A 26,103-nucleotide genomic window follows, 5' to 3' on the forward strand; every position below is an offset into this window, starting at 1 on the left:
CTTGAGAAGCGTGATTATTTATTTTTATTATTTTTGTGACTTCAAGTGCAATAATGGCTCCCGACAGTCTTGGATTGGAACTAACAAAGAAAATTATTGGCGATTACGTAAGTGGAATGTCACAAAAAAGTATTTGTGATAAATATCGCGTGAAAAAATGGACCGTATAAAGACTATGTTCCAAATATCGTTCAATGGGGAAGTTGGCAGCAGATAACAAAGGGGGAAGGCCGCGTTCCACAACTTTTAGAGAGGATTCTATGATCATCAGATCCGTCAAGAATGATCCCTGGATATCATCAGTCGAGATACAAAAGCAATTAGAGCTGCCTGTATCGGACCGAACAATCAGACGACGTGCTGTTGAAGCCGGATTGTTTTCTCAATGCCCTGCAAAGAAACCGCTGATTTCACTAAAAAACCAGAAGAAAAGACTCCTGTTTGCTACATCTCATATTGACTGAAATGTGCAGAAATAGCGAACTGTCCTGTTCAGTGATGAATCAAAGTTCAACATCATTGGGAGCGATGGCATTTTCCATGTACGTTGACCGGCCGGTAAACGCCTTACTGCCATAAGACGTGAACGTAAAAACGTTACTGCTATAAGACCGTGAAGCATGGTGGAGGCAATGTAATGGTCTGGGGGTGTTTTTCTGCTAACGGTCTAGGTCCAATACATCGGACCGTTTCATGTATAAAAATATCCTGAAAGATGTTATGGTACCTCATGCTGAATGGAATATGCCAATAAAATGGATTTTTCAGCAAGACAACGATCCAAAACACACTGCAAAAGTAGTCTAGCAGTGGTTTCAAGACAACCACCTATCGGTGATGCATTGGCCGCCTCAATCTCCGGATCTCAACCCTATCGAGAACCTGTGGGAAAATTAATCGTGAAGGTGTTCCTAATAAGGATCAACTGTTTGAGCAAATCCAAAAGGCCTGGGCAGCGATTTCACAAAGTTTCATTGATCACCTGATCGAATCTATGCCTCGAAGATGCAAGGCTGTGATCGACAACAAAGGATTCACCACGAAATATTGAAAGCAAAATACAGCTTGGTCAAGATTTTGTTGAGTTGCACTTGTTTTGTCCGGAAGGAAATCAACTTTTTTTAATACTTTTGATTAATTTATTAATTTTCGTCTACAAATAATGAACTTTGTGATGAATAAAACTTGAAGAACTTTGTCTCTAAACAGTTACATAGTTATTTCTCTAAATTGAAAAAATGCAGCACTTTTATATAAAGAAACTAAATTAGCATTATTTGGTTGCACTCGTTTTGTCCGATACTGTATATAAGAAAATAAATATTAAATGTTTGGATTTTGTTTTTTATTTGTTATTCATAATTTGCTTTTTCCAGGCTGGTTCCTGAAAATATATTGGCTGGACATACGTATAAGGCATCTGATGTATTTGAAAAATATATTCAACAAGAGTTAAATCAAGAAAACAATGTTTTTGTTTTTATTCAAGATGAAGTAAGATAAATTAAAATTTTATTAAAATTAAAAACTTTTGAAACTATTTTTTCAGATAGATATTTTTTTTTTTAATAAAAAGATTACCTGCCCAAGCCATAACCCTGAGTCAATATATATACACTTCTCAGATTTTTTACCTATTTAAATCAGTCTATGTATGTACACTTCTCAGATTTTTTACCTTTTTAAGTCAATATATGTACACTCTGCTGTGCCAATCCCTAAATAAATTAGTCAATCAAACAAATAAAATTGAATAATAAAAACTATATAAACATTAAAATAATAAAAACAAGCGCATTCTGCATAAAAATTTTTTTTTTCATATTTCTAATTTAGCTCAGCATGGATGACTTTATGAAGTACCCAGATTCATTTAACTATTTAAAGTATGCTATTGAGAACCATGGTGCACTTCTATTTCCTTCTGTATCCCAAAAGCAACAAAGTTTTATCAAGTTAATTCAAAATCATGCAGCTCAAAGTGTAGAAGAAATTTTTTCTTCTGATTTGCCTGATTGGAAATATGACTCACAATCCAAGTCACATGTTTACATTTTTCATTTGGAACCAGTTGTTGGTGCTGAACTGAAGAAAGATATTTTATTACAAAATAACAAACACATCAAAAAGATTATCAGTGAAGTTGATGAAATCAAAAAACCTTATTCAGTTGTTTTTACCTCGCAGCAGCCATCACAGGTATAATTGAAAGTGCATTTATTAGAATTAATTTGTTTCGCAATATTTTCAATAAAATATTTGTTACTTTTACAACACAGTAGTAGTAGGCAATTTACATTATAATCGAGATGAGTATTTTTTGCATAAACATTTTTTCCACTTTTTCTCAACTCAATGAACTCCCAAGCAAAGGAGGAGATAATATTATGAGTAAGATATTAAAAAATTAGGCAGCTTTTTTCTAAATTACATGAAGAATTTTAGATTGTGTTTATTATTAAGAGTTTTAGTGTTGTTATCGACTTCCACTAAATCAAGTAAAAGTCGACTAGTGGAAAGTGAAACAAAAAGTTGAAAGTAGAAATTAATTGACTTTGAAAAATCGAATTGTCGATTTAATTGACTATAGACTTCCTACTAATTGACTAAAAGTTGATTTAGTTGTGCAAAAATCTTAAAATCCTTATATATTTTCGGTTTAACTTTTTAATAGATTTAACATAACAATAACATATACTACTATAACTATTACCTAGTTTGTTGTAAACTCTCTTAAAGTTGTATCTAATTCATTGCATTATACTCATTAGTATTATTTATGCCTACTTAAACATTCGGTTATGTATTTCACTAATTTTTTTTTTTGTTGTTTACTCGATGCTTTTGATTTTCATTTCATACAGGGCCATTTCAAGCTGGCTCGGGGCTCTGGAGCAAAATTAAGTTGTGTAGCAGCCCTTCTCTCATTGTTTTGTTCCATTATTATTTGAATGATATGATGTTAAAAAATAGAAAGCGAATATAAATTGCTTCATTATTTTTATAAATTAATAAGCGAATATAAATTGCTTTTTTATTTTTCAAAAAAATAAATTATTCTCATACTATGACTAAAGTCAACTTTAGTCGACAATTTCAAAAATGTATTAATCGATTTTAGTCAACTAGATTGAAAATATATTATTCAATTTAGTTGACAGTCAAACTATTTAAAAGTCGTAACATTACTAATTTTAGATCAATGAATTTTTGCATTATAAATATTCAGTGTGAAAAATAACAGCTGTTCAGCGACCGCCTGAAATGACTAAAATTGTTATTTTGACCTCCAATATTGAATTCTTGCCGGTCATGGTTGACCAATTGATGAAAAAAAAGAGAGAGATTTTGAAAAACATGGTATGACAAATAGAGTAAAATGGGGTCAAATGGAATAGTTAAAAATTTTAATTATTTATTTTTTATGGAAAAAAGATTTTTAATTTTTTTTTTTTTTTAAAGTTGTAGAGAGTATTGAGGATATTAAGAATATTGAGTATTTAAAAAAATCAAATATTTTTTTGAAGTTTTTTATTAAACTTTATTTGATTAAAAAAAAGTTTATTCCATTCTACTCTGACATTCAGAGAGAATGAAACACACAAATATATGCGTAATTAAAACAACACTTTATTAAAAAAACAAAAAGCAATCAATAATAACAAATAAAAAAACAATCAATAATAACAATTAAAAAATGAATCAAATCAAATAAATTTTTTTATTCTAGTGATGATGTTGAGTCGTTTAGAGATTGAGTTGAGTTTTCAGTTGTGTGGCACTTTTTGGTGCAATAAAACTCAGCACCTTTTACATATTGCTTTGGTACGCATGTTTGACATGTTTCACACTGGTACCATTCCATATTTGACTTGCTGAAGCTTTGCCTAAAACTTTTCAGCACTTTTTACACTTAAATTGGTTTGCAGTTAATTTTTCGTTGCACTTGTTGCTTGGTTTATATTGGTTGCTTTTTAGCTTGCTTTGCTGCTTTTTTGCATCTTTCAACCTTTCAAATATTTCAAATTTGTTGAGATACTCATCTTCAAATCTTGGCACATCTACATTTTTTCTTTTTTTGTGTGTCATTGTGTTGGATTTGAAACATTTGTTGCGAAGCTGCTGCAAGTGATTGGGCTGATTGCAGTTGTTTTTCAACCTCTTTTTGAATTTACTTTTAAATAGCCAGAGTTACTACAATATTGAAGTTTGTTTGCAGACAGTGTCTTTTGAGGTGACTTTAGAGCTGATGCTATGTGACATATGCTGATGCTAGATGTTGGTGTAGATCCAGAGGGCAGTGGCTGAGGTAGTATAGTTACTGGTGCTAGTATTGGTATTTCAAACGTATTAGCGATTACAACTTTGACTGATCGATTTTATTGATGTCAAAAGGAAACAGTATTCTGAAACCCAGTGATTATTTGGTTATGTGTAACAACTTCACCAGAGCTGAAAAGTTTTTTTTGCAGATGGCTAAAATATTTTTTTGATAAATTGCTGAACTTTGTCTCTGCATAAAACTGTTGAAGTAATTTGCGCCAAACTCTTTTGATATGGCAATAAACACCGACATCTAATGGCTGCAGAAATAACAAGGTTAACAAGAGAAATTAACAAGATATTGTTTTCGATGCAAAATTAGATAAATATAATTAGATAACTAAAATTAGATTAAACTAATTGCATGGAATTTTCTTAATGGCGGGAACATACACGTTAGTGAGCCATTGCACAAATTGCTTATCTTCCATATATCCGGATGGAGATATTAGCGTATATGGCATTATCTGGACCACTTAAACACCTATCTCAGATGTTTTTTTGTACCTATGTACAGATGTTTTTATGATTTAAAAATAGTGTATGGAGCAAGACGATTACCAGCAGCACAGATGTACATGATGGTAATGTATTACTTAATGTAGGTTCTGATTATTCTGAAATTGAGCTCAAACATTTTGAAGTAGACCACGAAGATATCGACACTACCCAACTTGTTCTACAAAACGCAGAGCTAAATTCTTTAATTACAAAAATTCAGAAAGCTGTAAAACTTTTCAGAAAATCACCAACCAAAAATGATAAACTACTGCAAAAATATGTTAAAGGAACTGTGGATTTAAATAACGACCTCATTACTGTTAAACCAAATACTGATTTTTCTATGAAGGAAAAACTTCATCTATTTCTTTAAAAACAAACAGACAAAAATAAAGGAATAACTGTTTTAGAAGAAAGTAACACAAAAGGTCTCAAAGAAGTTATAAAAAAAGTTGGAGTACTTTCAACAAGAAAATATACAAGGGAAGTACATTCAAATAGTTTTTGACTATTTGATGACCATTCGTCCTACAAGTGTTGAAGCTAAAAGAGTATTTTCAGGAGCTGGACTAATTTGTACTAAAATTAGATCTCAATTAGGAGAGAAAACATTGGATAGTTTAAGCTTTCTACAAAGCTACTTTTTGAAAAATTATATTTAATAAAAGTTGTATTGATTTATTGGTATATAAAGTTTATTGATAATTTACTGATTTACCGGTATAATAATTTTCATTTACCAAATTACCAGTAAATCAAAAAGTCAGCAAATTTACAATCCCTACTTGCGATTAAATGCGCATTTTCTAACAGCTGTAATATAATAATAGGATATACACTGATATAAGTTTTATACTTTGGTGAGAAATAAACCAAAAATTTGTTTTTGACAAATCGAGATTTACTTGGCAATTTTTAAAGCCTGTTTACACTGAAATTTTTTGTTTTTATCAGTGACTAAAATAATTGTTTTCTATTTTTTAAGGCTGATTTTTTGTTGTTGTTGATAACAAGTAAAATTTAATAAACAGAGGTAGGGGGGGTAGGGGCGGGGGTGTGGGTTGGGGGTGTCTTAATAAGTTTGGGGTTGGGGGGGAATTTTCCAAAAATTTATAAATGCCCCCTAATCCTTTTATTAAGGACTCGAGAGTATGCAAGTTCACGCTTATGTCATTTTGTACTTATGAAATTTGCACTTGTTCAGTGGCCCCCTTATTTATTAATGCAGATTCCAAAACAAATTTCAAGAGATTAGTTAAAACACAGCAAGCAAAACAAAACAAAAAATTAAATGCTCTGAGAAAGATTAATTCATTACCGGTGTCTAGTAGCACTTGTGATGATTTATCTTGACTTCGTAAGAAGACGAAATTTAAATATAAATGATTGAACCAGTCTCTGAAAAAAATATGCACACATGAAGATTTGGAAAAGAAAATTTAAATTGCTAATTAAATTATTTTTACATGAATCTGTTCACTTAAATAAGACAGCAAACCTTTACAAGTTGTGATCAGAAAACGCAAAATAGGACTTTCAAAATTTTTTTTATTTGCCGTTGGCAGTCCTTTTTTTCTCTTTACAATCTGGTATTTGGTATTTGGCTGAATAGTTTGCAATATTCAGCCGAATGTCAAAGAGTGGAAACAGTTGCTGAATAGGCAAAATACCGAACTTGTGACATCTGTAGTAAAAATTCTTTTTTTATAAATATATGAAGTTCATATTTTATTACTATTTTAATAAAAGTATTTTATATATTATTTTAATAATAATACTATAACAGGCTTGGCCAGGAAGGCGTGCGATTTCATGTCATAATATGAGCACGAAGTTACTATTTGATTTTAAAAACAAATATATATATATATTATATTATTCATTAATATTTTTATAAAAAATCATAAAAAGTGGTTTGTTACTTTATTTAAATGCGTTTCAATAATATAAAAAACATAAGTAAAAATAAAGTTATTTAATTCAAATGGCTTTCAAAAAAGTTAGTCTTTTTTTTACTTCTCAAGAAAATCTTCCTACTTTTCAAGAGAGTTAACTTTAACAATTCTTATATAAAGTTTATTAAGGAGATGGCTGTTTAAGTCGTCGCTTTAAAGTTATCGCTGTTTAAAGTTGTCGCTTATAAAATTAAAAAATGTTTTTCTTACTTTTTTTTATTTTACTTATAAAAAAATTTTATATAATAGTATTTAAATAAAATGAATTAAAGTTTACACAACTTTAAATGATACTTTTAGTTAAAATCATTAGCTACTTTTTTTAAAAGCGTTTTGCTAATATAAAAATGTATTGAAGTTATTTATTTTCAACGTAATTAAAAACCAATTTTTTAGCGCATTTCTTAAAAACCGTAGTTAAATCCTCAAAACAAAATATTATTTGCGTGGTCATATAAAGACTTGAAATCGCATGCCTTCCTGGCCAAGCCTGCAACAATATATAATAATTGTTATATTTAGAACATTTTTTCTTTCAACTGCAGTTTGTTTTTTATTTTGCTTTTCTTGTCTTTAAATCTTATTTTCTCATGTTTTTGCCACAAATTGCAATAAATGAATGGTTTATAGATAAATTTATAACTACTATTTGCATGTTTGCACTTTTTTTTTTCTATTATAAGATTTTTTTTTCTATAATAATAAGATTTAAATATATATATATATGTATGTATATATATATATATATATATATGTATGTATATATATATATATATATATATATATATATATATATATATATATATATATATATATATCAGGCCTTGTTACGAGATTTCGCTGCGTAGCGAAAACGCGTAACGCATTTTTAAGTAACTCAACTCAGTAAATATATTTTGCATCGTTAGAAGTTATATTGCGTCACTAGCGTCTTTACAAGTACCCCATTGTAATTAAAGTTATTTTATCACTGCGTTAAAAATCATACAAACAGTTTTTTTTTTCTCACTATAACAAAAGTTACAAATAAAATCTAAGTTCTTATTAAAAAAATCATTTTTATTATTTTTTTCATGAAACGTAAAATATTTGTTTATTTTCTTATGATTTTACATTTGGTTTTTGGTTATTTTATTAACTGTTAATAATTTTTTTCTTATTTAATTTGTGAACTCTTTTTAATAATGTTTTTAAACAAGAAAGAGTTTGTTTTGTTGTTTATCAGTTACCGATAACATATTCGTAATTTATTTTCATAAATTAAACGAACGTCATTAAAACTTTATGTTATTGAATTAACAATAAACAAAATATCTTATTAATAAAATATTTACATCAAAATAAATCGTGCATTTTTTAAACTATTATGACTAAAAATAATTTTTATATTTAAAAGGAATTTATATATTTAATTCCTTAAGATAAAACTTAAAACACTTTATTTTTGTAATAACAAAAAAAAATTATGAAAAAACTGTTTCTTTAACAAAAAAATTTATTAGTTTACAATTGCCGTTAAATGCTTTTACTTATGACTTTATTTCTTCAGAATAAACGTCACGTTAACGATAATCAAAAGATGATTTAAATATTCTAAAAGATATAAGTTTTTGCGTAGCGCAAAACTGCTGAGCGCGTAGGCAAATCGCCTTTTCGCAAGCAAAATGCGAGCTGCGTAACGCTTCTTAACAAGGCCTGATATATATATTTAATAAAAGTCCTATTTTAGGTAACAGTAATTTTTATAGTAGTGTTTCATAAAACAATTATCTTCTTATTAAGTATTCTTTTTAAATAGCTGTGCATGAGGGTTAATAACATTATTATTAACTTAGCAGTTTTTAAAATGATTTTAGTAAGCAGAGATATAAAATGTGCAATGATTCTTCTTCAATATTGATAACTTTAAAGATTGAAGTTTTTATTTTGTTATTATTTGTAATTGTTGTATGTAACTAAGAACATTTTCTCTTCCAACTACTTATTTTTCTTGTAGTTTTTCCCACCATTTGCAAAATTATTGCAATCAATAATTTTTTTTTAAATAATGGATATATTTTTAAATTACGTTAAAATTATAAATTAAGCATTTGCGCTTTTTTTTTTTTTTCTTCTAATAATCAAGGAATCAGATGAAACATACAAACATTGAAAATACATTTAACAAACATTGAAAATACATTTTTAATGAAAACTTAGTTTTATGTATAAGTAATTGTTAAATATACATTTCACAAAACGATTTCTTCTAATACCTAGTGATCAGTTTAAATTTTTAAAATATTTTACGAAAATTGTTTTGATATTTAAAAAAAGTTCAAAGTTAAATTACTCGAATGTTATCAAACTTCCTTAGTTAATTAAACGGAAATCTGTGTGCACAAGTGTATTTTAAACTATCAACGTTAGCTGTTAATTTAAATGTTAGTTATTTGCATTTCTATTTAAAAAATGCACGTTTTTTTTTTTTTTTTTTCATTTTGTTTAAAATCTTTTTTTTTAAAGGAATACAAATTCCTTGATTTTCAAACATTACGTTGTTTTTGTATATATAAAATTCAGTCATGAAGAACTATTACCAAGATAAAAATTTAAACCAAGGAAAAAATAAAAATTTTGAGCATCCAAAAAAAACAATCAAACATCAATTCCAAGTGTTAGCCGGTCGAATTGACCACTCGCCTTTGATTTCTTATTTTTCGTGTTGTATACATACAGGGCTCGAAATAACAAACTTTTTTGTTCCAGACAGTTAGTCCGAAAAAAAATTTGGTTTGTCAGACATGACTGATAAAACTCAACTAAAATATTAACTAATTTCACTTCGCTTCAAAATAATAATTTCTGATTTATTATTTAAATCCAATATGCGTGAATAAAGTTAGTTGAAATTATTAAATTGAATTTTTGAGAGGTTTTTGGGAATAAAAAAGATGTACTTTTTAACTTGTTTTATTTAAGTAAAAAATAATAGTTGTGTTCATTATCTTCTTTCCGATTTGTTTACTTGAGAGTTTTGGTATGAACAATTTATGTTGAACACTTTTTGATATTTAAGCTGATGTCTACTGATTTAACGTTTAAGAAACTTTTATTGACATGAATATATTGGATTGTAGAAACAAAATATGTTTTGTATTTATTGTAAAACTTTCAGAAATAAAATGAAAACAAAAGGTACACCAGATAAAAGTCTTTCCTTATCGCTCCACCACAATTCAACTGCAGGAAGAAAATCAAATTGTTTTAATAATGGGCCATCTTTCAAAATGTGCAAAATGTTTGAAACATTAGATTCTGTCAATGAAGAACGGTAACTTGTTTTTACACTTTTCATCTTAAGAAACATTCTTTCCAGCTTAGTGTTACTAAGCTATAAACTGCTTGATAACTGTTAAAATAGAGCACCATGATTTACTTCGAGGTGATATGCATTGCCAGGTAATGCAGTATATTGTTTCAACCAGGGATAAAAACTCTTGAGCATAGCTTAGCATTTCTTTCCATTGAGTTTAGATGTCTGGCAAAATAACACCAGCAGAACGTAATGGCTCTTGAAAGTCTTTATATATATAATTCAAAGCTTCATCTTCAAAATCAAAGTTTTGCTTGATTCTGTTTTCAGTTATAGCCTCCCAAAGCCAACCATTGCAATTTAATACTTGGGATGCATACTTTAAAATCAGTGTACTTTCTTTTTCGTTTTCAACACAATATATAATGCAATCTCTAACTATGTTTAAGTACTCTATAGTATTTGTTTTAAAGATTTTAAACTTGTTCTCAAAATTTTTTAGTTCAATGTTGGGACAATGTTTGTCATTTTTTTTTAATTTGTTAAGAGAAATCTTTAACTCAGGCAAGTTTTCTAGAATTTTTTTTTAAAATAATTTCCATCTTAGCTTTGCTTTTGTAAAGCAGTTCATGACTTGGAGAGATTTGGCGGAATCTCAAGTAAATCAATAAAAAAAACCAAATAAAAGTGGTATTTATCCTTTTTTTTTCCATTTTGTAAGATAATCATTCATTTTGGCTCTGTCGGGAGCTAAAATTGATGGATCTTCAGCAAAATGTTCAAGATGGGTAATACACAACCCCCGTTTATCAAGGTAAGACTTCATAGCTTTAACTTTATATGAAATCCATCTTGTTCCAGATGCCTTTTTAGGCTTGCAACTTTTGTCAAGGGTACCCATCACATTTTTTAAAAAAGAATATAACTCACAGAGCTGTCTGACCTTTTTTTGGTGCTTTTTGGTACTAACAATAACTATGTATTAGAAATTCATCTTCAAGATTGAATTCTGTATTTTTTTAAACATCTGCGATCGCTAATTCTAAATGGTGTGCACCGCACCAAATAAACACAAGCTCTCAAGATTTTTTCATGGAGAATGGTTTTAACACTAATTCGATTGGCTCTATTTAGTAAAGCGCTATCTAAAGTAAAACCAATGCATTTAATTAATAGTAACAAATTTATGAAGCATTCCTCTAAAACAAAACCTTGGGCTTTTCCAGAATTGTAATATTTTATATTTAAAAAGAAAGTCCGGACTTCAACTGAATCTGAACCAACTAACTAGGGATCAAAGTAAAGCGCATAAACTACTTCATTTTCAAGAACAGCACTGTCTGTTGAACCGTCAAGCAAAACATCTTAAAATTTAGCACTTCTAAGGCTATCATGTAACAGATTTTGCAGACTTTTTGCAATGTAGTTTGATTCACCAATGCTTGACCCAAAAAGTTCAACTAATTTAACAATTGAAACAAATTTTGAAATAGATAACTGTTATCTTGCTATAAAGTAAGAAAGTTGAAATTTTTTTTTAGTCTTTTCCAAGTCTTAATTTTTTTTTCATTTTTTTCAAATCATCAGTAATTGTTACATTGTTTTCACATAGAGATAAAGGTATAGATGCATTTAAAAAATTACCAGATTTTTTTAGAAACAGAGTAGGCTTTCAAGTGTAGTTGAGACTTACAATGATCAACTATAATTAGTTTTCTGTAATTTGTTGATCCAACTATAAATATATTCGAATAGTACGGCATAGTTTTAATGCTTTCATTGCATCCAATGGCATTTTAAGTTTTTTACTTTCTCATTTGAATCTATGTTGTAAAAATGTCATTTGCTAACTCAATACTCAGCGAGCTCTGACTTCCATGTTTCTACTGTCGATACTGATACTATACGGAGGTTTGCTGTTACCTTACATGTTTCTTTGTTGGCATTTTTTTGTGAATAGAATTTGATGTAGGCAACTCCTTTAAAAGTGGTTTAAACAAGGAAAAAAGTGTTTTTTAAATTTTCTTTTTAAGTAGCTCAACTTAAAACACTTTTCACATAAGGCAATTTGTTTAAGTTCCTTATCGTGACTTAAGTCATCAGTTTTTCAGAAAGTTGCAACAACATTGCAAAAAAAACAACGCTCTTTATGCATGCAGGGCTCGAAATAGGCGCCGGACATTGCACATTGTCCAACACTTGTCTGGTAAAAATCATCATCAATCAGACATTTTGTCCAACGTATATTTTTTGTGAATTTTTTTATAGTTGTTTTGGTATTTCAAAACTATGAAATATTTATTATGGTTTATAAACTTTATTTTTTATTTTATTTTTTTAACCAAAAACGCACAAGAAGAAAGCGAAAGTGTACACAATGTGATGAAGTTCGTCATCTTTTGAGATATGCAGAAAAAGTGGAAACGAGATTATGCCGCAAGAATTTTATTTAATGAGTAGCGCTTTTTTTTAAACGGGGGCAAACATCAACATCATTGTTACGTTTTGCCTTTTAATTTTAAAAAGATCTTTTAAAAAATAAATTCCAATATGACATGTTACGTTTTTAATAGTTTTCTGTTTACTGTGGATTTGATTTTAAAATTTGATTTAAGTTTGAAATTTTCATAAAGTAAATCTTTTTAATTTATATTCAAAGTATACTTTGAATTAAACTTATATTTTATCTCGTTAAATTTTGTGAACATAAGTTTTTATTTAAATAATTTTACAATAAATATATGATTCAATTATTTTAATGATTATTTGTTGTCATTTTTCCACCCTAGGGCTTGATATTAAATAAAAAATATGGAAGCAGTTTGCTCTGTTTGTCACGAAAGAAATACCAAGTATACGTGCATGAAGTGCACTGTTTTTGTTTGCAATATTTGTGCAATACCCGGAAAAACTGGAGACTTATCTTATGATAAAGAATTTAAAAGAATTGGGTTGTGTCCAAAGTCTTCAACAGTTAAGCCACCAAAAAAAAAAAAAACTATTTTTCTTTGTTTAAACCACTTTTAGAAAACAGCCGGTTGGATCGGATGCGGTTGAAGTCAGAACTTCCTTTTTAGATATAAAACATTTGGAATCTGGAAAAGCCCAAGGTGTTATAAAAGTTTTAGAAGAATGTTTTCTAAATTTGCTAACACCTATTAAATGCATTGGTTTTACTTTAGATGGCGATCGAAGCAGTGTTAAAACCATTCTTCGCGAAAAAAGCCCTAGGCTTGTGTTTATTTGGTGTGTTGCACACTGTTTAGAATTAGCTATCACAGATGCTTTAAAAGATTCAGATTTTGATCTTGTAGATGAAATTATATTACGAAGTTATTGTTTGTACCAAAAAGCACCGAAAAAGCTACGACAGCTTCGCGATTTATACACTGTTTTAAAAGCCTAAAAAAGCGTCTGGAACACGATGGATTTCATATAAAGTTAACGCTATGAAATCTTTCCTTGATAAATGGGGTTTGTATATTACTCATCTTGAACATTTAGCTGAAGATCCATCAATTTTAGCTCCCGACAAAGCTAAAATGAAAGGTTATCTTTTAAAAGGAAAAAAAGGAAAAATACCACTTCTATTTGCATTTTTTATCGATTTACTCGAGATTTCCTCAATGCTTTCAAAGTCTTTTCAGGATGATCAAGTTGATCAAGTTCAAGTAATGAACTGTCTTACAAAAGCAAAGCAAAGATGGGAATTATTTGAAAAAAAAAGTCTAGAAAATTTGCCTAGAGCTAAAGATTTTTACAAAAATCAAAAAAACAAACGGCAAATGTTATTATCATGACATTGAACTTAAAGACTTTGAGCGTGAGTTTAACATTTTCAGAACAAAAACTGTTGAGTATTTAACAATAGTCAGGGATTGCATAATACAACGTGTCGAAAACGAAAAAGAAAGTTCTCTAATTTTAAAGTATGCAAGTATTGAATTGCAATGGCTGGCTTCGCGAGGTTATAGCTGAAAGTGGAATCATAACGCGAAACTTAGATTTTGCAGACGAAGCTTTAAATTATATATGTAAACACTTTCAAGAGCCGTTACGCTCTGCTGATGTTGTTTTTCCAGACATCTTAACTCGGTGGAAAGAAGTGCTAAGTTATGCTCAGGAGTTTTTATCTCTGGTTGAAACGCAATACGGCATTACCTGGCAACGCATATTTTTATCACCAAGAAGTAAATCATGGACATCTGTTTTAATAGTTGTTGAGCTGTTGTTTACTTTGCCAATTTCTAACGCTAAACTGGAAAGGATGTTTTCTAAGATGAAAAGTGTAAAAACAAAATATCCCTCCTCATTGTCAGAATCTTGTGTTTCAAACATTTTGCGCATTTTGGAAGATGGTCCATTGCTGAAAGAATCCAATTTTCTTCCTGCGATTGAACTGCGATTGAAACCAAAAACCAACGGGAAATTACAAAGATCGAGTTAACGGAAAAAGAACAATTACTTCCCTTAGCGACAGTGAGAATGATCAAACTCTTGTCAGGAATAGTTGCGTTAACGCTATATCAGTAGACATCCGTTTGCACAATAAATAGCGTTAAGTAGAATTAGTTGATTCCAATATTCTAAAATAAAAATAATCAGGGGGTTAGCAAACTCAACTATTGTTTTTTTGTAAAGAAAATATTTATATTCTTTTATAAAAGTCTTTGTTTCATCGTTTATAAATGTCGTCTTTTTTTTCTTCAAAAACTCACTAGTTTATAACATGTAAATCTAACTAATGTAAGTCGCACTTACCAAGTTATAATTTTTTAGTTATAATTATAATCGGTATTATTTAAATAATAAATCGGAAAAAAATTGTTAAAAAAAGATAAACTAAAATTATTTTTTGTTGGGATTTATCGGTCATGTCCGACAAAACAAAATATTTATCGGACAAACTGTCCAGTACAAAAAAGTTCACTATTTCGAGCCTTGTGCATGTATACTTTATTTCTTTGATAACAATATGTGCAAACTGCTTCCATATTGTTTGTTTTATATCACAGCCTAGATTGAGTTAATTGCAACAAATTATCATTAAATTTTGTACAAATTTGTGCATTTATTGCAAAGTTTATAAAATTAAAATTTTTGTTTTAGTTACACAAAGTTGAATGTGACAAGAAATATGTTTAACAAAAAGTAAAAAATAGATATGCTGTTCCAAAATTTCAAATTCAAATCAACTTTCAAGTTCAAAGAACCTTCTTTTAAAATTTAATTTTTAACTTTTGAAAGTTTTTTCAAAAGATAAAACTTAAAAAAAGACTTGATGTAAACCTCCTGTTCAAAAAAAGAGTTTCTCTTAAAATAAAATTCTTTTGAGATAATTTTATCTCCACTTTTCTGTGGTAACTAAATATCAGGCCTTGTAATACAGTGTATGACATAGAGCATGTCACAAACACAAAGAGTAATTTTATGTTATGCTGTGCTATTTATATTATGCAAAAAAAAATTTTTGTTTGTAATATTTAAATAGTTATATAGATATTTTTAAGCTGTATTTTAATAAAGAAGTTAATGTTTATTTTAATGGTATTTTAAAGAAGTAGTTAATGCTTTAAGAACCGCACATTGTTGTGGCAAAAGTATCGATTATGTAAAATATGCTCATTATTTAAAAATATAATAAATTCATATAAAATAAAAATATAGAGTTAGAATTTTTACAAAACCAACTTTTTTTATCAGAATATCAAAATAATCAAAAAATTCAGCAACAGAAGAAAAACCTGTCTATTGTTTTAATATGACGAAAATGTAAAAAAATTAATAATAATCTAAGCAAGATAATCTAGCAAACATGTGAATATTTAATTAGACTATTTTTATTTTATAAGTTACATTTGTTCAGGTATTGGAAATACAGTGACAACCGACAATAACTTTAATTTTAACTAACTTAGCTTGACTTTTAATAATTTAGTCATTTGGTTTTGATATAATGATTAATCAATAATTTTGTAAAAAAAGAATAAAAGAATTTTATGATGTCAAAATGAGAAGCATTTTTTATTCATCAAAAGGTCAGGAGAAAAAAAATTGTCCATGTTTTCTGGGATTATCCGGATTTATTTGACTTGTTCTAGTGTCCCAAAAAAGATCATCAGGACAGTCATTTGTCCCAGTTTTTAAAATGATTTTTTAATTTTTAATTACCAATGCATTTACAACCATATCGGCCAGAGTGCAACTGTACACTAAGTTTCCGGTCAGGCCTTGTTTTAAAGTGTTAAGCTGCCTGCAATTTATTTACGCGTAAAGCAATTTTCAAACACCTTAAGTGATTTTTATAAAGCTACTTTTTATCATTTTTTAATTTTTAAGTTATTCTATAAGCGGTAAGATAAAAGAAGTAATTAATTTTTGTTGCATTCTTGTATTTGTTTATATTAAATATATATTTTAAACAACTATCTGAGCGTTTCTCAACCTTCTCTTTTATCACATAAAATCGTATATAAATACAAAGTTATAATTCCCATGACAATTATAAAACAACAATAGTCATTAAAAATCATAAATGAATGCGTGACATTCATCGCGTTTATCTACGTGACTTTTACCACGTTTCTCTACGTGACTTTTACCACGTTTATCAATGTGACTTATACCATGTATATGTAATAATTTTAATTCACCAACTTTAATAGAGCATGCCCTCTTGGTGAATTAACTCATAAGTCTAATCGTTGTGAGGCTCTTATATTATTCGTCCGGCGCGTTATCTTTTGTTCGTTGTCTTCGTTTATTTCGTTATCTTCATTTATTTCGTTCTCTTCGTTTATTTCGCTGTCTTTGTTTATTTCTTTCTCTTCGTTTATTTCGTTCTCTTCGTTTATTTCTTTCTCTTCGTTGATTTCATTCTCTTTGTTTATTTCATTCTCTTCGTTTACTTCGTTTTCTTCGTTTACTTCGTTCTCTTCTTTTATTTTGTTCTCTTTGTTTATTTCGTTCTCTTCGTTTATTTCTTTCTCGTCGTTTATTTCTTTCTCCTCGTTTATTTCTTTCTCTTCGTTTATTTATTTCTCTTCGATTATTTCTTTCTCTTCGTTTATTTCTTTCTCATTCACCAACTTTAATAGAACAATTTTATAAAATAACCTTTTGAATGACAATTATGTAAAAAAAGTTTGTTACAAAAGCTTGAATGACAATTATGTTAGATATAAGCGTTATTTAGTAATGAAAAATAAAATAAAATCAAAAACCATGAAAACTTAATCTCTATTAAGCTAATTATTTTATCAAAATATTTAGTAACAGAAAACAAATTTGTTTATAGTTAACAAATTTTTTATTGTAAATAAATTTATTAAACGAAACGTAAAAAAAAAACAAAAACAATAAAAGAAAAATATATAATAATAACTTATTTGTCATTTTGAGAGCACAAGAATATTTATACAACCTTTGATTTAAATAAAAAAGAAATTTACTTAAATTTCTATTTAATAATAAAAAATAAATCAATAATAGAAAAATTTTATATTATGTTTTATTTTTATTTTGTTTTTATTTTATTGTAACAATTGATTTTTTCATTAAAAAAATGCTAATACTTTAAGCTTGAAGCAAAGATCATAATAATGTAATTTACTTCTGATAAAAAATTTATGATATAGTTTAAAACTAATTTAATAAAAAGATGTAATTTAGTTTTGATTTAAAAAATATATAATTTAATTCTGATTAAATATATATATATAAGTTTATTAAAATTAAAGTTAATGCTTGGGTTTAACTTAACTGTCAAATTTATTTAAAAATATTACTAATTTGATTAGTGAAATTAATAAAAGTTAAATATTGAACAATAATTGAATTATTATTCAATATTTAATTTTTATTTATTCTTAAAAAAAAATTCATTTTTATCGCAATTGTTTTTTCGGTTTTCTTTCCTAAACCTAAACTTTTTTTTTTTTATTCAAAATTAAATTTTAGATAAACATGTTTCAAGGCTGCATCAAAAATTTGCACAAAACATAAGTTAAACTTTTTTTTAAAAGCAAGTTAAAGCGTTACGATAATTTTTAATAAATGATGTATACAGTGACATAATTTTAAGAAATGGTGTTTGGAAAAATAATCTTTGCTTTCACAACAAAATTGCTAATAAAGTAATAAGCTTTTAATAAATAAAGTAGATAAATCAAGGTAATTTTTTTATTTGTTATTTGCTAATTTTTTCAAAATAAAAAATCATTTTTAATTGCAAAGCCACAGTTAGAAATTTAAGAAATAATAATTTAAAAATTTTTAATTGATTTATACTTATAGATTTATACTTATAGTTGAGAAAAGAAAGAAATTTGTTTATATCAAACATTTTTAAAAATGTAATACTAAATTTAGTTATTTAATATTAAAAAAAAATGAAAGAAAATAAACATTCCCAAATAATAAAAAACGAGTTAGATAATATTTATCTTGTTTTGCAGTAATTTATATTATTGCAGTCAAGTTAATCACAAACACACTATAGCTATAGTGTGTTTGTGCATATATATATATATATATATATATATATATATATATATATATATATATATATATATATATATATATATATATATATATATATATATATATATATATATAAATATAAACAATTTTAAAATGTGTTCTACAAAATAGTGTGCTCCATGATTTTAAAAGAACAGAGCAATAATAAATAAAAGTTAAATTTATATATATGTACATATATTGTGGCAAAAAAATTAATTTAAAAAACATTTATACATAGACTTTATTATTTTACTTTTATCTGGTAACAATTTTTTTATCTTTTTTAATATTTCCAAATCCCTTTAATTAATAGTTTTCAGTTTTAGTTTTAAATAAAATAAAAAAAGATTTTTTATAAATACAGTATTAACTTTTTTTGTTTAGTTCATATCGAATATTTTGAGTATGGAACAATTATCAGGATCATCTATTAATTCTAGACATTTATTAAGTCAAGAAACATCTGTTTCAAATATTTCTACTGGGACCTTTTTCAATAATTCTTGTGTCTTTTTGTTTGCTTCAAGCATAAAATTTGGTTTTAACACTACAACTGTTGATTTTATTAATCCTAACAATTCTTGGAGTGTTAGTGGCTTTTGTAGTAATTCAAGTAACAGGTTTTACAGGTAATACTTATTTTTTAGTACTTGACTACTATTGATAAATAGTTGATAGATGACAGGGATTTTCTCTGGCCTCACCATGAAAGTTGTGTTTCCTCACACCTGCCTGCTAAACAATATTTGTTGAAGCTTGGTTTTTTTCAGTGCGGTTTTGAGTTTTCCTTAACAGGAAAACAAATATTTTTCCTGTTGAGGAAGTCCTCTTTCAAGTCTGAAAAATTTGAAAATATTTATAGTTGTGTTTTTATTAAAGATAAATATTTTATTGGTGATGTGTATGAACTAAACAATTGCTCATAGCCTTTAAATGTTTGTCAACAAATTACCAATATAGCTAAAAACTTCTAACCATTTTATTTGTTACATCAGTTTTATAGCTCATCAGATAAAATTGCCAAGCTATAACATATAATCATACTCCAAAAATCAAAAAATATTATAATTCAACAATTTTGTCCAGAGTTCTCCAATTTTACACTTATTTGCTAGATGACAGCATCCAAATTTTGTTTTTTATAGTGTATGAAAACTTTTTTAATGTTTTTATCATTCTATTTGTTAAAGTATATAATTACTGTGTATTAGAATAAAAAAATAAACTTTTCCTGTTAAGTTCTAATCGAATTTAATAACATTTTTTTGTTAAGTGCTAACTCAATAAAATTATTATGAAAACTTTTTTCTTTAATTTTTTTATATTTTATATAATCAGGCTAGGAAGGTGTATGATTTTGTAGCATAATATGACCACGCAAATACTATTTGATCTTGAAAACTTGACCACATCTGCTTAGATGTTTTGAAAATTTGTATACATTTTAAAATACGCTAAAAAAATAATCTTAACTATAACAAAACCATTATTGCCATAATTTTTCTGGGACCACCAGAATCCACACTTAATGCCAATTATACTATTTACTAAATTTAAATTTGTCCGTTTATTATACTATATTTATATCATATATCCCGAATGAATTAAATTTTTATTTTTTATTTGTTAAGTAAAAGTTTTAATTGAGTAAATTATATTTAAAACTAGACTTCAACTAACATATATTCTAAAAATTGCTAAACATTTTATATTTATATTTCTTTTCACTTTCGTCCTGAAAATTTTTTTCTTATTTAAAGACATTTAAAATAAAAAATACATGCTTAAAAACTATATAAAACTAAATATGATATTCATTAATACTTTGTGATCTGTTATTTTATAAAAATGCGTTTCAATAATATAAAAACATAAGTAAAGATCAAAGTTATTCAATTCAATTGGCTTTTTAAAATGTTTTTTTTTTTTTTTTTTAACAAAATTTTTCTTTATTTTAAGTGTATAAACTTTAATGATTCTTATATTAAAATCTTATATTTAGATATTTATATATTATATCTTATATTAAGATAAGATTCTTATATTAAGAGACAATTGTGATTAAATTCGTCCCTTATAAAGTTTAAATTATTATTATTATTTTTTTTAATTACATTTATTATAAAAAAAATTTATATAATTAATATAAATAAAAATTTATACAACTTTCACTGATACTTTAATTAAAATCTTTAGTTACTTTATTTGAAAGCATTTTGCTAATATAAAAACATTAGTATAAATAAACGTGTCAAAGTTATTTATTTTTAACATAATTAAAAACCATTTATTTCAGTGCATTTTTAAAATGTTAAAAACTGTGGTCAAATTGTCAAAACAAAATAGCTTTTTTTGGCATGCTTTCCTGGCCAAGCCTGTATAGTCAATAATTTTATTTAATATTTATTCATATTTTTTAATAAGATGAAAATGATTTTCAACATAACAAAACAAAATAAAATGATCTTCATTATTTTAAAAACTTCTTAACTGTTTTGATATTATTTTCTTTCAAATAAAGGTTTTTAAAGCATGCAGGGACAGATACAGTCAAAGGATGTGATTTTGCTGAATGACAAGTCAAGCAGAAATTAGTTTTGGTTGATGGAACTAGAGATAATAGCTCCTTGAAGCAGCGACCATGATAGTATTTTTAAAAAAAGAGAAAAAGATGCAACCTTAAGATGATGGGAGAGAGGCTCAAGCTTGGCAGCTAAACCAACTACATTTGCAACGCGTTTTTGGACCTTGTTTAGAAGAGAAAGAGCATCATTAAAAGAACCAGCTAAAAAATGATAACAGTATTCCAGAGGTAGAGAATGGAGTCAGGTGGAGTGTTACAAAGTCTTATTAGATGCTAACTTTGCAACCAATTTCCATGAAAGGTCAGTAGTGAATGATAATCCAAGAAAATGTAAATAAGAGGACTTGGCGAGAGGGTTGCCACTCATCATTGTAGGAATGTTGGCAGTATTGCTATAGTTGTTTGCAATAATAAGTTGTTTGCTGAGTTTTGTTGGAGTTAAAATTCACAGACCAAACTGCAGGCTTGTTCTAAAGGATAGAAAAGAGAAACTTGAGGTACTCCAAAAGTTATTGGAAATGAAGTCAAGTGTTGGCCTTTGAGGATAACTTTAATACTGCAGTTGGAAAGAAATGATTTAATAATAATAAAAGTTTTCCCAGATACAACATATGAAGTAAGCTTATGGAGCTTAAGGCCAGCATGCCAATCTTTGTTGATAGATATGTCAAGAACAATAGCCCTTGCCTGGCTGCCTCTATTTAATGCAGAATAAGATTTTTCAGTCACAGTAGTTAGCAAGTCAGCCATAAAACACATAGATTGAAAAACATCTTGGTTGTCAGAAAGTTATTAGACTCAAGATGGAATGTCAGAAATTTGTTGATTAAAGATTCAAAGACCTTGCTAATAATAGAGAGAAGACTGATTGAATGGTAGTTGGAGGAGTCAGAATGTTTTCCAGAGTTTTTAAAAAGTGAAACCTCAGTTCAGGCTGACAGGAATGGCATGTAATTGCACACTGTAACTGACCACGCTTATATTTTTTTGTTCATTATAATTTGACAACAGCTGTTTTGATGTTTTATCATTTCAAAGGTAATAAAAAAATCAGAATAATGTTTATTAATTGATCATTTTTGAAGTTTTTATTTTACATGAAGGCTTTAAATAAAATGAAAAATTTTGGTGATTGTTTAAAATAAATGCATTTTGTGTAAATTAAAGTTTTATTAAAATTATTTTTTAATTGGCATGTATTTTTTAAGATAAATTAAAACGTTTAAAACTATTTTACTATGTCTATAATAAATCTTTCAAAAGATTATTTTTTTAAGTTACTTTAAATTATGAATAAGTTAAATTAAATCTTCCCATTGCAATGGAATGATATAATTGCTTTGTTTTTTGTTTTTTTTTTTGTTTCTATTTTTACAAATAATTGTTTAAAAGTTTTTTTTATTTTTTTTTATTTGAGTTACTAATTAGAGTGTAAAATGATTAAATATTACTATTTTAAAAAGACTGCATTATTTTTTTTAACAACTTTTTTGAAAAAAATGTTTATACAACTTAAAAATATTATATTTTTTTCTTTTCGATAACTTAGTTTCACTTTTCAATAATTTAAATAAATTTGTTCATTTATTAAACAATCATTAGGAGTAATTTGTAAAAGCGTTTTGTGTAACTTTAATAAAACGTTTTCAAAAGATAAGTTTTAAAGTAATTTCAAATGCATTTAAAAACGAAACAAAAAGTAATTTTCGCTTCAAGTTTGAGTTTATTGAGTTTTACTTTAAAAAATTTTAAAAATGTAACAAAAAGTAATTTTTCGAATTTGAGTTTATTGAGTTTTACTTTAAAGCTTATATATTTTGTTTTTCGTAAGGAGTTGTTTCTATTTATTCTTTAGTTTTTTTAATTTAAGGCTTGACTTAAAATCAACATGAAGGAATAAAGCTTGACTTATTTTTAATAAGGCTTGACTTAAAATCAACATGAAGGAATATAAGCTTTTATATCTGTCTGGATCCATGTGGTTATGTATATGGTGCGTTTATCAGCAGAGAGATAAAGACATCAGCCCAAGGACTGTTAGAAGAAAATCATGAAAAGAATTCCAGCCAGCTTTAGTTTAGTAATAAGTTGTGTGATGGTAGGATGAGTTTTAAGAAGAAGTACGAGATAAAAAGTTTATAGAGATCATTGCATGATTGGAATCACCTAAAGGAGAACAAGGAAAATTGGAATACAAGCTAGGGTCAGTGATATGACACAAATGAAGGAGTAAAGTAAAATGATTTGGATTGTCTGAAAAACAAGTTGAAAAGCTAAATATCTGAGTAAGAGATTGAGAAATACAGAAGTTGTGGGCTTTAGTGGTGAACCAAGTCATTTAGTGTGATGGGCAATAATGTTACCAATAACACCAATATTGGCAGATGGGTAAAGAGAAAGGGCATGGTCAATTTCATCAGAAATAACATCTAAAAGAGTGCAGTCTTGAGCAGAAGGAGAACAATAAAAAACAAAGAGAAAGGTGATAAAGTCTGATGCCTAAAAAAGCAATCACTACAAAGATCTTGAACCTGATCTTAATTTAATTAAAAGTATTGAATTTAATTTAATTCAAAGTTTATTTATTATTTTTTTGTAAAGGGTTTACTATGACTTTGATTTACATTAATTTTTTGTCGCTAAAACAATTTAAAAATTAAAATCATTTATGCTCCTAATTTTTTGGTACATTATTTTATTGAATTTCTATTATAGAGTTCATGTTTTAAAATTATCACAAGAACAGAAAAACAAGATTAGGTTCATCTCAAAAGTTTGAGATAAATTTTTGGTTAAAGAAATATACATTCATAAAAATACAAAAAAGAAACGAAGTGCAAACTAGACAATTAAAATTTCTACATTGTAAATGGGTTTGGTGAAGACTTTAGCTACGGCAATAACTTATCTTTGAGAAGACTTTTTCATATAATTTTAAAGTTTTTATACAATTTAATTCAGTTACCTATAATACAGTTGATAGCAAGTTTATGGTTAGGATTATTATCATTGTTACTATTCAAAAATAAATTTTTTAATTTTATTTTTAGCATTTCAATGGAGACCAAAAATAATGATGACAAATTTGATCTAAAGTATGTAAAATATTTTAATTAAAATTATTCTATATGTGTATATTTTTGTATGGAAGCATAAATATGTCCACACAATATGGGTTAAATTTTAGAATGTTTGAATTTGTTTTGAACTTAATAATTGCTTATATTAAAAACATTTAACCAAAAATTATTATTATTATTTTTTTTTAATCACTTTTTTTTTTCTCTGCCAATTTTCGCTTTTTAACAGCCAAAAAATTTCTGATTAAGTTCAAGTGTCTATTTATGATTGATCATTTCCAGTGTTGTTTAAGGAATACAAGTGTAATGCAAAAATGCTATTCGTGTATATATATATATATATATATATATATATATATATATATATATATATATATATATATATATATATATATATATATATATATATATATATATATATAATTTTCTATTTAGAATCGAAATGGGCTTTGAAAATCAGACTTTATATTGGACATGTTTAAATATAACAGTCAATGCTATGATAAACAAAACAGAAATCCAAACTATTTTCCCATGCGATCACCGTGATTTCTCAAGTGATGCATATTTCGCTGTTCGTGCTCCTTACGACTTTTCGTACACGTGTTCAGACATACAGTTCAAATCATCAGATTACATATTAACAATCCGTGATTTGCAGGTTAGTTTTTTAATGTTATTTTTTTTTTCATATGACATTTTATTTTCTCTGACAGCAATTTACATTCCCTGACTCGCTTTTATACTTGAAAGATATTTGAAAATAAAGAAAGTTCTCATTTCAATTCAAAACTTCTGTAATGAAAAGTTATTTTCTTAAATGCACATAATAAGATAAACTTGAAAATTTAGAACTAATTTGCCATATATTAGTGTATATTGGTCAAAATTTGTTATTTTACATAATTAGTGGTTTTTTATTTGATGTTTCTTTATCAAAAAAAGTCATTTCTTCATTTTCCGCATCAACTCGTTAGTTTTATTTCAAGAACAGTTCTTTAAATTCGATAATAAAATATAACTATTTGGTTTTAAAACTTTTTTAATTAAAATTCAATTTCGTACTAAATATTTTAGTTTTTTTTTAGTTGGAGCCTGGAATGAGTGGTTTTCGGGTATTTTCTACTGATTATAGCTGCACTGGTTTCTTTACACTCGAGATTCTTACCGGTCTTATGACTGTTTTTGTAATGATTATTGGACTCGTGGTCGGAATAGGAATGCTTTCCGCCATTCAAACTCAAGATCGTTTTGATGATCCGAAAGGTAAAACCATATCGGTGCCACTTACTGAATAGAAAATTTATTAAAGATGAATAGGGAAGCATAGTAAAAAAAGATAAATATAATCGTTCTCCTGCAACTTTTTACTGATAATATTGCGCTGGTCTTTTTACCTTAAAATAAAAAAAACACCTACAAAAATTTCTTACTTTTACTTTAATTTTAAAAGCTGTTCATTTTATAAAGACTTTTGATACTTGACAATTAATAAATATCAATATAATATTTATGTAAATGTTTGAATTTTATTTTTAATTTGCAAATAAAGTTAAAGAAAATTATTTCACAAATTGTTAATGCGTTTATTTTATTATTTTTATGCGTGGATGAGTTTCTTTATTGATCTTGAGGAGCAGATTAACTGCAAAGCCTTTCTGTTTCGAAAAATGGGTTGGGCATAAGGTTATATATATTTTTGCCATCCGAAGATGTTAACTGAGAGGGTTTGATTTGGGAGCTTAAATTTTCCAACATCGCTATCTTTCACAGAAAAGCTGATTCATGTAAAGTTTAACATTCCGAGATGTTTGCAATACTTTTTCTCATTGATTATTATAG

General features: G+C 27.0%; 1 protein-coding gene across 1 annotated transcript in view; it reads left to right on the forward strand.

The window, feature by feature from the left end:
* Positions 1 to 25,808, forward strand: part of LOC100211118 (V-type proton ATPase subunit S1) — a 36,836-nt gene extending 11,028 nt beyond the window's left edge. Inside the window, exons 2-7 of the mRNA XM_065813138.1 lie at positions 1,377 to 1,494; positions 1,837 to 2,199; positions 18,982 to 19,226; positions 24,232 to 24,276; positions 24,697 to 24,922; positions 25,350 to 25,808. Of these exons, the coding sequence (XP_065669210.1) occupies positions 1,377 to 1,494; positions 1,837 to 2,199; positions 18,982 to 19,226; positions 24,232 to 24,276; positions 24,697 to 24,922; positions 25,350 to 25,559 (1,207 nt within the window). The 3' untranslated portion in view covers positions 25,560 to 25,808. The remainder of the gene's footprint in view (positions 1 to 1,376; positions 1,495 to 1,836; positions 2,200 to 18,981; positions 19,227 to 24,231; positions 24,277 to 24,696; positions 24,923 to 25,349) is intronic.
* The last annotated feature ends 295 nt before the right edge of the window (positions 25,809 to 26,103 follow it).

The sequence above is a fragment of the Hydra vulgaris genome, chromosome 12, assembly GCF_038396675.1.
Source record: "Hydra vulgaris chromosome 12, alternate assembly HydraT2T_AEP".
Lineage (NCBI taxonomy): Eukaryota > Metazoa > Cnidaria > Hydrozoa > Anthoathecata > Hydridae > Hydra > Hydra vulgaris.